This window comes from Vulpes vulpes, chromosome 3 (assembly GCF_048418805.1).
Source record: "Vulpes vulpes isolate BD-2025 chromosome 3, VulVul3, whole genome shotgun sequence".
In the NCBI taxonomy this organism is placed as follows: Eukaryota; Metazoa; Chordata; class Mammalia; order Carnivora; family Canidae; genus Vulpes; species Vulpes vulpes.
In genome coordinates this window covers 138,720,164-138,733,166 of record NC_132782.1, presented here as the reverse complement: position 1 = coordinate 138,733,166, position 13,003 = coordinate 138,720,164, and the positions used below count along the sequence as shown (strand labels likewise).

Here is a 13,003-nt window from a genome sequence, read left to right as displayed (position 1 = left end):
TCATTCTTACAGTAAGAACTATAAAGGTAAAATCAACTGCACTTGGTAGCATCTACTGCGATACTTAAGAATGTAGAGGTACTGCACCTTTGGTCCTCGAAGCTTGGAAGTTTTGCCCATCAATTTTTCATCATCAATTTCACATTGTTCCAGAAGGTCCAAAATATCTTCCTCCTTAAAAAATATTAAAATTATGATCACTAATGGCTCCAGAATTTTTCCAGGTTCACTAATCTCCATAAAACAGTGTACAACAAGGAGTCCTAGAACTATTTAACTAAAATTGCTCAGATCAAATGAGAAATAGAGAGTCATGGAAAAATCTCTTGAAGAAACCTTCAATAAAATCTGGCAATATAAACAATATATAGCTGAAATCTACTATATATTAATATCATAAACAAATGTATCCTCTAGTACTATTAAAATCTAGAGTATAATACAATTCAATAAATTAGTCTATTGAACATTTTTAAATTTCTAAAAGTTCACTCTAGTTTTCCAGAGTACAATTTCACCAGTGATTTCTATATTATTAGTGTAAAATAATATTACAACATCAGAAGAAAATTGATGATTGGCCTAATAGTTTCATTTAGAACGATCTAATATTAGTATTTGGTAAATGGGCACAATTTAATTAGACTTTCAAAATTTTAACTATTGTGCAAGAGTATCTTTAGAACTTTGTGAAAGATTTTCATTCTATGGGCATAATACCTTCTCTTATGTTCTTCTAAAGTCATTGTGAAGTTAAGGGGAAAAGTTACAAAAACATATATACTCAAGTAAATGTTGACCCAACCAGAGCAATATGAGTATAATACCTATGCTGAAAGAGGTATAATCAATAACTTCCTTGAGCTATTTATTCAACCTTTAAAATATCACATCTTCATTTATGTATTTATGACATATTTCAATGTCTCTTAAAAAAAAGGCTTTTGAAGAAACTAGAAATCTCACTGTGCAATGGAAATTTGTAAAAGAAGTTACTCTTCATCCCAATTCAATAAAGCTTAGCTATTAGAATACCAAAATACGGGGATCCCTGGGTGGCGCAGCGGTTTGGCGCCTGCCTTTGGCCCAGGGCGCGATCCTGGAGACCCGGGATCGAATCCCACGTCAGGCTCCCGGTGCATGGAGCCTGCTTCTCCTCCCTCTGCCTGTGTCTCTGCCTCTCTCTCTCTCTGTGACTATCATAAATAAAATAAAAAATAAAATTCTTTAAAAAAAATAGAATACCAAAATACTTTTGCTATGATTTTTTTAAATATTTTATTTATTTATTTGAGAGAGAGAGAGAGAAAAGGAGCATGAGTGAGGGGAGGGGCAGAGGGAGAAGCTGACTCCCTGATGAGCAGGGAACCCCATGAGGGGCTGGATCCCAGGACTCTTGGATCTTGACCTGAACTGAAGGCAGCCACTTAACTGAGCTACCCAGAAGCCCTCTGCTATAATGTTTTGATTAAATAATAATCCTACAATGAATTCCAGTGACAGCAAACCAAGATAGTTAAAAAGAAACTCAGAGTTCTGTTTCTGTTTAGGAGAAAGAAGGTCATAATAGATAACACTTTCATTATAGCAGCTAGAAAAAGATAAACTAAACAATCATATTTTTTTAACAATCATATTTTTTAAGACATCAGAAAGTTGTGGATAAAAAATAGTTTAAAAGAAACTGTATATCAAAGGGGGAAAAGTTCTAGGTAAGCAGAGATAAGAAGCCACTTTCTACTTTGGAATCATTTGTCCAGTCTGCACACAGATGGGTAGAGACCATGTCTATAATAAGCAAGGAGATTCTGCTGGAATAAAGAGAATACAATAGAGTTTTCAACGATCATGTGTCCTAGTGCAACATCTAAAGGAATCCACAGAGCTGGTTCTCTTCACCTGCTGGGTCTCTCTGACAGCAATTTTACTGCGTATGTAGTGGAGTAGGAGGATACAGGCATGTGAAACCCAGTAATATCTTACAGTTTTTAGATACCAATAGAAAATGAGCTCTGTAACAAACACTGAATAAATTTCATCCTTGAGGCACTTGAAACAAGATGGTAAACTAAAAATATTACAACCCAGACTGAACCAAGTTTAATTTTTCTTCCTTTTTTTACTAATAGAAATAAATTTGACATATAACACTGTGTAAAGACACATTTATATATTTAATATGATTGCCATTGTGGTAATAGTTAGCTTCTCCATCATATCATATAATTATCATTTCTTTTCTCTGATTGGACTACTTAATATTTCTTAGCAAGTTGGATGATTAGAATACAGTATTGTCTATATTCATTATACCGTGCATTAGGTCTCTAGGATTTATTTACTACTAGTTGCAAGATTGTATCCTTAAACAATCTCTCCCCCATTCCTCCAGTCTCCAACCCTTGTAGCTACCATTTTACTGTTTTTATGAGTTTGGCTTTTTTGGATTCCACATATCGGTGATATCCTATAGTATTTGTCTTTTTCTGTCTGACTTATGTCAATTAGCATAATGTTCTCAATGTCCATCAATGTTGTCATAATGTTAGGACTTCCTTCTTCCTCATGACTGAAAATATTCCACTGTACATATATACCACATCAACTTTATCCATTCATCCACTGACAGGCATTTACATTGTTTCCAAATTTTGGCTACTGTGAATAATACTGCAATAAACACGGGAGTGAATTTATCACTTGGATATCCTGTTTTCATTTCCTTTGGGTATATACCCATAAGTGGAATTGCTGGATCATATGGTAGACCTATTATTAGCTTTTTGAGGAACCTCTATACTGCTTTCCATACTGGCTAAACCAAATTATATTCCCACCAACACTGTACTAGTGTTCCCTTTTCTCCACATCCTCCCCAATACTTGTTATCTCTTGTCTTCTTGATGACAGCCACTCTAACAGGAATGAGATGATAACTCATTGTGGTTTTGATTTGTATTTCCCTGACGATTAGTGATATAGTGCATTTTCTGATGTATCTGTTGGATTTTTGCACGTCTTCTTTGAAAAAAAAATGTCTGCTTTAGCTATTCTGTCCATTTTTTAGTTAGGTTGTTTTTGTTCTTGGTATGTGATTGCATGAGTTCTTTATATATTTTGGATAGTAACTGCTTATCATATATATGCTTTGCAAAATTTTTCTTCTATTCTGCAGGTTGCCTTTTCATGCTGATTATTTCTTTTGCTGTGCAGAAGCTTTTAAGTTTGATGTAGTTCCACTTGTTGATTTTTGCTTTTGTTCAACTTTCCTTTGGCTCAAAGTGATTAGCCCCTTACCTTAGCACTCTGAAAGATGAAAGATATACCTTTTGGCGGGGGAGAAAATAATATCAGCTCAGTTTTTATGTTTTTTTTATAAACACTAACAAATAAAAATTGTAGGACATTCAAACTAACAGGAAAATGTGACCCATGATAAAAAGGAAAAAAAAAAACATTTTAAAAAGCATGTCCTTAAATGATCCAGATGCTAAAATTAACAATCATGGATTTTAAAATAACTACTATATATGTGTTAAAGAAAATTGATGAAAAATGAACAAAATGAATGGAAGATGCAGAATTTCAACAGAAAAATAGATTTAAAAAACCAAATGGACATTCTTGAGTTGAAAAATATAATCAAAAATTAATAAGTGATTGAAGAGGTTTATGGCAGACTGGGCACAGCAAAGATAAGTTAGTGGAAATTATCCAAACTGAAGCACACAGAAAGATTTAAAACAAGGAAAAACAGAACAGAGTATCAAAGATACATGGGATGCTGTCCCTGTCTCTAATATATGTGTAATTAGAGTACCATAAAGAGATAAATATAAAATAATACAGCAGAAATATCTGAAGAAAAAATGGAGGAGGATTTTTCAAAACTAATGAAATACATTAACCCAGAGCTTCAAGAAATTAAGAAAATTAAAAGCAGGATTAATACAAAGAAAGCCACACACAGACACATCAAAGTCAAAATGCTGGAGGGGAAAAAAAAGCAGCCAAGGAAAAAGACTATTGCATTTAGAAGGAAAGCAAGAATAATGATGGTTGAATTCTGAATAGAAACAATAGGATTCAGCAGACAAATAAGTGATATCCATAAAAGTCCTGAAAGAGAAAAAAAAAAAAAAAAAGAAACAAAGAAAAGGCTGCCAAGAAAGAATTCTATATCCAGTTAAACTACCACTTAAAAAAGAAGGCAAAATGAAAGATAATTTCTGACCCCCCCCAAAATAAAAGAGAGAGACAGAAAGAAAATTAATCAACACCACACTTATGCTACAAGGAATATGAAGTAATAAAGAACATTTCTTCAAACTGAAGATAATCCTTGTTAGACTCTGCATGACAAAATACAGAACACAAGAAAGAGTGTATATGTGAATAAATAGGAAAGGTTAGTTAGAAAACTATTAGACAACCAGTAAGGATGTGAAAGGATTAAGAAACAGGGTGAGACTAAATTTCAAAGCAAATATGACCCAACTAAACAGTATTTACCAGAGATATTTTTTAAATATAAGAACATGGATGAATTGATAAATAGATGGAAAAGATAGTCATTCAAACAGTAACCATAAGAAAGAAACTAGTGTGACCACATTAGTTACACAAAGTAAACATATTTTAACAAATAAACATATTTAAACAAATTAAGACATAGAGTACTACCTAAGGGAAAGAAAAACAATTCATAATGGTAAAATAAAAAGGATGAATTCATTAGAAAGACACCTTCATAACTTCAAAGTATATGAAACAAAAATTGACAGAACTAAATCCACAATCACAGTTGAAGTTTTAACAGTCTTTCTCAGTAACTGCTAGAATGAATAGGCCAAAAAATTAGGATACAGAATACCTGAACAACACTAATAGCCAAATTACTTACTACATGTATTCAACTCTATAACCAACACCTGTAGTAACACATTATTTTCATGTATATTTGGAGCATTCACTAAAATAAGTACTTAATAGAGCTAAAGCAAGTAACAGTTCATTTTACAGTAGGGAAATCAGAATGTTTTCTAACACCAATGAAATAAACTAGAAATTTTCAACAAAAATAAAAAGAGAAGTTTTTAATGTATGGAAATTAAGCAATGAGCTTCTAAATAACCAAATAAAAACCAGAAATTAATTTAAGATGGCAGTTAGTAAAAATATAATATGTAAAAATTGCTAGATACAAGGGCAATATATAAAAATAATCAGATGTTTACATCCTAAGAACAAATTTAAAAGGAAAAAAAATGTAAACTATATTATTGTCAATAGTAGCAAAAATATCAAATACTTAATAAATTTAATTAAAGATGTGCAAAAACTATACATCAAAAGCTATAAAACAGTTGAGTAATTTAAAGACTCAAGTAGATGGAGAGATATGCCATATTAATGGATCAGAAAACTCAGTGCTGTTACTGCCCCAGAAATTATTTTATAGATTCTTCACAGTCCCAATTACAATCCCAGCAGCCACTTTGTAATACAAAATTAATCAAAATATAAAATCAAGTCAATTCTAAGATGTAAATGGAATCATAAAGGACCTAGAAAGGGCAAAAGCAACAGTAATGAAGATAGTGTGATATTTGTATAAGAGACTCACAAACCAAAGGAATAGGACAGGCAGAGTGATGACATTTAAACCAGATTTTGAAGAATACAAGGAAGAGAATTAAGATTTGTAGCCTATTTTGTGACAAGTACTTTAAATTGACTATCTTAATTAACCTCAATTTTATCTTAGAAACCAACCTTTCAAGTATAGTTTTAATACTACTATATTAGTGATGTGCAAGCTATTGATCAAATAGTTTATTCTAAACTTATAAAATTAACACATAAGGGAGCTGGAATTTGAATGTAGATCTATTTGGCTCCCAAATCCCTAGGTTTTCTAGCAGAAAAAGAGGGGTTGGGGAGCAGAGTAATGAGAAGAAATAGATGTTTATCCACAGAAGAAACAAATAACAGTACAGAACAGGTGATGGAAAATAAACAAAGGTCTCCCACTCTCTTGATCAAGAAAACAAAGGGCCATAGGATATAATTCTAATGGTGGAAACACTGGTGTATGTCAAAAGAAAGACTATTGGAAGAGAAGAGCATTGAAGTATACACATAATTCCTTCTGCTTCTGTCTTTTAGGTGTAGCCAACTTGAAAGTGGCTTTACATCTTTTTGCAGAATTTGCATGAAAAGTAAAATCTATAATAAGCTTTATAACTTTAGAATCACTCAATATAACAAGGCATCCAAGAAATGGAAGGTTATCACTATAGTGAAATGTCCAGCAATATAAAGTACAATTTGATAAATAAGCCTACCTACACTTTTTAGTCCAATGGGACATTAGCAAACACAATGCAAGCAGGCAGAGGCTTGATTAGCACTTGTCCTCTTGAAATGCTTCCTTTTGAAATTCCAAGCTACCATGTTACAAGATCTGGCTACCTTGCTAAGAAGCCATGTAAAGACAAAGAGACACTGAGCCAGCTCCCCAGATGTTCCAGCTATCTTAACTGAGGCTACAGCCATGTGATGAAGCTCTCCTGGATTTCCAACCCCAGTTGAACTTCCATATAAATGAAAAAAAAAAAAAAAAAAAAAAGAACTTCCACATAAATGCAACTAATAGAATTCACTCCAAGGAAGCCAAGCTGAAAAACTATTCAGCTGAGCCCAGCCAGGATTACAGAATATGAGCAAATAAATGGTTTATTATGCATCAAAAGATATTGATAAACAGATTACTCTGTGTGTGTGTGTGTGTGTGTGTGTGTGTGTGTGTGTGTTTTAATTACTTCTTACATGCCAGGTATATGCAGTGTATCAGGGAAAAAATACTGTATAATGTCACTTACAATCCAAATAATGAAAGCATCATAAACAATTAGGTTAATTCAATGTATTTTTTATTCAGTTACATATACACATCTCTGTAAGAAAACATGTTTATTATGATAGATTGATATTACAACATAATATCAACATCTACTGTATCATTTGTCCTGTTAGACATCTTATTTATGAAATCACTTGGTTGGTTATGAAATACTACCATCTGTTAAAATAAAAGGAAAGTGCATCTTAAAACAAATGTTTTTATATGTGGGACTAAGGTGGGTTGTTTTTAAAAAACATATTATTTGGCTTCATTCATTTTTCTCTTTATAAACATTCATTCTTTTACCTTCATCCTTTTCAAAGGATTATTCAGCTCTCGCTGGAATGAAGCTGCTCTTCCTGAAAGGAAGGTCTGAAAGGCAACAGCCAACAAATTTTCATACTTTTCAAGCAGAGTTTTATCTTCAGGAGGATAAATTCGTCTACAATAAATCAGATAAACCAACTTGTTTAAAAGAGGCTACTGTAGTGCAAGAGTTAAGTCCAATTACCTAGATACTCCTTGACAACCTACTCTCTGCCAGTTACTCTTCTAGGTGCTAGAAATAAGAATTCAGTTATAAGAAATTCACAAATTTTCACCAGTTACCTACAAAATTTAAAGTTTATCTAGAGAATGGTCATTAAACAATAAAGCTTCAGAGGGCATAGTATAAGGGTTTGGTTGTGGAGACGTGGTTGGAGAATTGCAGTCGAAGAAATACAGATCTTCATGGGAGAGAGCAGGTGATGAGAAATAATTTGGAAGTTGTGCAATCACCATGTGTTTACTGATGTATACAAGAATGTGGGCATTAATCTTGATATTCTCTTTTAGGGTGGTGGAATGTGCCTCTCTAAAGGAGAGAAGAGGGTAGACATAGAATGAGAAGAATGTGTTCTCCTTGTTGCTGTTGATGGAAAGAATTGCTTGTTGTTGCAGGAAAGAATGTTTCACCAAGAGAGTGAGAAGCTCTGTGGCCCCCAAACCTCCCAATTCTGTTAAGCTAATGCCAAAGCTTGAGAAGATGGGCAGTCTTTCCAAAAATACAAGGAATTTGGGGGGAGGTGTCCTTTTTTAACCTGTCAAAGGATACCGTGGAGGGGTTCCAGTGCAACACAGTCCACACCCCTCTGTATTGTCTCATATCCGCCTCCTCAAAACATTTTCATTATTTTCCTGATTCCTGATATATCTGGGTTTAAACAAAGTAGAGCAACCACTCGGAATGGACAGAAAGAAAACTAGGAGACCTAAAACCTGACTTTCTCAAAATACTACATTATAAGTAAATAAGGTCACAGGATAGTATCAGATTTAAAAGATCTTATACATCCACCCATGAAGATGGCTAGCAGGAATGAAACAGTGCTCAAAGTAAATCTAAAAGGCTAAAAATGTAGAACAGTTGTTTTGACACTTCTTCAATCTGTATGAAAATGGAAGCACAGTTACCTATAATTTCCCATATGCCGATTTTCATGTTCTTCTTTTAAAATCTGCTTTCGTACTTGAGCAAGTCTCTCTTTCTAGAAATGAAGAAATTTTACAAATAAAATCTGACCAATGAATTATGCAGTTCAAATTGTAGGTATACTGTGAAAATTTTCATACCAACTCTTCTTTCCGCCTCTCTAACTGATGTCTCTGCTGTTCCCAGTCTGAGGAACCTGGTAAGAGCCTTTTTATTGAATTTTGACCATAAAGCCTCCTTTGAGCCTCAGCTTTTTGTTTGGCCAAGTTTCTCCTTTTATCACTGGTCCTGAAATATAAAACACAGGAATTCAAATAAGCCCTGATCTTCTCCCTGTGAGGAAAATTAGCAGAAGAGGAGACATAGTGGAGATATGAATCAATGTTTACTAAATAAAATATATATATATATTTAGTATATATATGTTTACTAAATATATATTATATATTATATATTATACATAAATATATTTATATATAAATATATATTTATATTTAGTGAACATATATAGTAAACATATATATATAGTAAACATATATATATATATATATATTCCCATACATCATATCATCTAATCATCCATCAAATGTGGGTCTCCATATAGTAAACTGGAGGTTCCATATTCTCAGGGGTTGTGATGGAATACTCTGAGCAGTGTACCTTCTTTTGGATTTTCTTGAGATTAAAAATGTATGCTTACAAATGAGTTTTGGGATATATATGGAGCCATACTAAAAGTAAAACATTGTATTAAGAATTGTGCAGATTTGAAAGACAAATCTAACACATATATGCCCATGGCACTCCAACTAGGTGGAGTGAAAAGGCACATCTGCAATGTAAACTTCATCAGCACATGCTCTAAATGTTAAGAATTGTACTACATTCTCTTAGTGGAACATTACAAAAAATAAGAAAAATGAATTCCAACTTTTCTTTACTTTTAAGTCTAGAAATTTCTCACTATCTCACTTTTAAGAAGACAAAAACACCATAGATTTTGTCCTGAATTGGTTGGCAAAGACATCATTGGCAAAGTTACGCAAAAAAAAAAAAAAAAAAAAAACATAAGGCCTACTTATATAATAATTGTAAACACAAAAATATGTATAGGTATACTGTTTGAATAATCTAAAATATTTGATGCACTCATGTAAGCTAAATAAACAAAAATTTCACTTTTTATATATCTTCTATTCATTTCTTCTAGGATAATTGAAATGTCAGTTAAATTTAGGCTAATCATTCTTTGATCAAGCAAAAGAAGGGGCCATATGAAAATTTCTTACCAAGTTTATCTATCAAACAAAAAGGAAAATTATTATTTTCTTTTAATAATGCTTCTCATATAAAGCTACTTCAAGCAAGCATCTGCTAAATGCTTGGGACTATTTAAAGTAAATAAATTGCTTGGGAGCATCCCACAACTCTTTAAGAGTTCTTTAAATGACGATAAGAATCAATTGAAATCATAAAATCCCTGGGTTTAAATGACCTCAGAGGTCCTTTAATCCAACACCCCAAACACTGTTTGAACACTTAAAATGGCAGATGACATTATTTCATTAGGCAGTTCAATTAAACTTCTAACAAATTTCTTTCATAAGGAGCCAAAAGCTTTCCTACAAAATAGCACTTCAAATATTTGAGATCCATGATCATGTACACTACAACCAGCCTAATAATATCCTGTTAGTGGAGCAATCCCCCTTCCAAGTATATATCCAAAGGAGTTGAAATCAGGATACAAAGAGAGTTCTGCACTCCCATGCTCACTGCAGCATTATTCACAATAACCAAGACATAGAAACAACCTAAATGTTCATCAATAGATGAATAAAGAAAATCTGGTATATACATACAATGGAATATTATCCAGCCTTTAAAAAAAAAGGAAATCCTGTCTATGCTTTTCAACGGGGAGGTTAACCCTGCCTTAACAATTGTTTCTTTCTTCTCTTTACCCAGGCTGCATGATACAGTGGGAAGATCTCACAGAAAGGTAGGAAATCCAAACGTTTGAGGGTTGTTACGTTTTTAACTTCCTGAATGACCTCTGCTTCTTCTTGTAAGGTGAAGAAGATAATCTAGAGATTTTCCTCAGGTATTCTCCAATTCAACCTTATGCTCTGTATTGAATAATTATACCAACACTGTTATTTAACCATATTTACTGTAGATTCAGAGCATGATATAGAGAGAAGGAAAAGCAGTCTGTAGAGAGGAAAGGATATTTAAAAAGAAAACATAAATGGGTTTGAAGAATGAAATCAAGAAATTCAAAATACAAAACATGAAAAAACTGCAAACCAATCCCACATATAAGTGATTGTTCTATGCCAAAAGTGATGAAAACCTTCCAAATGATGGAAGAAATACTTTACCTGATGTTTAGTAGCTTCAGTGCATTTAGCAACACCCCTCTTTTTACATCATAGTCTATTTTCTGATCAGTTCCAAAGCTTGGAGCTCGATTAATCTGAAATTTACAAAGAAAACAATGAGATCAGCCACATTTTAGTAGGTTAATATTCAATACATATTTGTTAAACCACTGCACGATCCCCAACCAATAAGAAAACTATAATAAACTCAAAGCTCTACATGGTAGATGGCCCAGTTACCACTGCCACACCTCCCTTCCTCACCACCCTAAATCAAGGAGTTGAAAGGAACTGAGTGCTGTTACCACCCCTCTCCCCCTGCTGCCTTAGCTCAGGATCTTAGGTCAGCATTTGTGTCCTCTCCCTACTCTCCACTGTCTCCAGCCCAGTACCCCATGCATTCTTGGTTGTAAGTTAAAGGAAGTTAAAGGTGACTCATCTTGACAAAAAGGTTAGTGGACCAGTATTAACAATAACAATAATGGTGTAACAAAAATAATATGCATGATACCAATAAAGTAATCATTTATGCATTTATTTAGCATGTAGAAACTAACAGTGCCCTCTTTTCACTGCTTCAGATCTCCTGGATGAATTCGTCTATTGCTGCCTAAAAAAATAAATTATTTTCTTCCTATCTGGATCAAACAATTAAATCATCAATTTTCATTTCCACTGATTATATAACTCAGAAGATACTATTTAAGGTAGCTTCAGACTAACCTCTATGAGCCTCTCTAACTGTATAAGGACTCATGGGAATAAGAGAGCCATTTGTGAGTGTTCTTTCCAACATCATTTCCAGGATTTCATTAAGATGAAAAATAAAAAGTAACAGTAACTGAATATACCCTGAAATCCATTATACAATATAGTACCACTTCAAGAGGTGGAAGTTTTGTTTTTGTCTTTGTTGCTATGAAAATGTAACTGGAATAGCAAGTGTTTATGAAGACTACCTAATTAACTCAGTTGGCTAGAACACTGCTGAGTTCAAAACTCCAGCTTAGCTTCATGACCACCACCTAACTTCAGAGCCTATCTCAAAAAAACACGATGTCACTAGTCATAGAAGAGAGTTGTCTTATATAATTCCATTCCACAAGAGACAAAATAACTGATGGTATGCAGTTTACAACTGGAAGCTATAGAAAATACAAGTAGAAGTATGCACATGGAAGCTAAACAAACAACAAAAAGATCCCCTGTAATCCCATCACCTCATAGATTGTTATCCATTTGATAAATGGTGTATTGCTAACCATTTGATAAATGATAAATATTTGCTATGCATATATATTGGTATATTTATTTTACCTTCCAAATACATGCCTATACTAACAATACTATTCTATAATCCAAGTTTTTCCCTTAACAATATATCATGAAAACCTTTCATGCCATCATTTTGATGCATGGTATTCCACTTATAGGGATAGGCCAAACTATATTATGCCTTTGCTGACTGCTGATTTAGGTGGTGATGGACATATTTCTGCCTATGCAATGTGGTCTCAAGGAGAAGGGAGCAGCTACGTAATGGCAAGAACATCCATTTGTTCCAGGCAAAATTTAATGCAGGTAGTTTATTAATCTGCTTCGAAACTTCAAAACTCTTAAGTATTTCCTCTTACAAGTGTGAAGAAAGGGTACAATAACACATTTTATATGAAAAAATTTTAACCAGTCCATACTGATTCAAATCTCTGGAATTTAAAAAAAAAATTAAAAAAATTAAAAAAAATCTCTGGAATTTGTAATACAATTAGCAAGTTCTGTTGCTACAAAGGACAAGGTTATAAAATGAACCAGGCATTTGAAAACAATGATTAAGCGGTTCACTGAAATGTTATCTATCTTTATAGAATTCCTTAGATGCTCCATTCCAAAATTGCTATCTGGAATACTACCAGACATATCCCTCCTCCAGGATAGTAGTAACCTCAGACTCTCTCTCTTATCTATCTCAGAATATTCCTGCTATTACCATAAAAAAGAAATTGGTCTATGAAGAAATATACCCACACAAGATAAAACTAATACATGAAAAAGTAGAGAAACTTTTTTCAATTCACATCTTGGATTTTTCAAAAGTTTTATGAGAAAGTAAAAACTAGAGACAGAAGAAACTCTGAAAATCAAGGTTCCATTCAGTCAAAATCCTACTTTGGGGTGCCTGGGTGACCCAGCTTGTTAAGTGTTCGACTCTTGTCTTTCGCTCTGGTTGTGACCTCAGGG

At 33.3% G+C, this 13,003-nt stretch overlaps 1 protein-coding gene across 2 annotated transcripts in view; it reads right to left on the bottom strand.

The window, feature by feature from the left end:
- Window positions 1–13,003, bottom strand: part of TTLL7 (tubulin tyrosine ligase like 7) — a 142,793-nt gene that overhangs the window by 57,665 nt on the left and 72,125 nt on the right. For both annotated transcript variants that reach the window (XM_072754734.1, XM_072754735.1), the window contains exons 10-14: window positions 10,766–10,860; window positions 8,522–8,669; window positions 8,363–8,436; window positions 7,214–7,349; window positions 88–174 (exon numbers count right to left, since the gene is read on the bottom strand). In XM_072754734.1, the coding sequence (XP_072610835.1) occupies window positions 88–174; window positions 7,214–7,349; window positions 8,363–8,436; window positions 8,522–8,669; window positions 10,766–10,860 (540 nt within the window). The remainder of the gene's footprint in view (window positions 1–87; window positions 175–7,213; window positions 7,350–8,362; window positions 8,437–8,521; window positions 8,670–10,765; window positions 10,861–13,003) is intronic.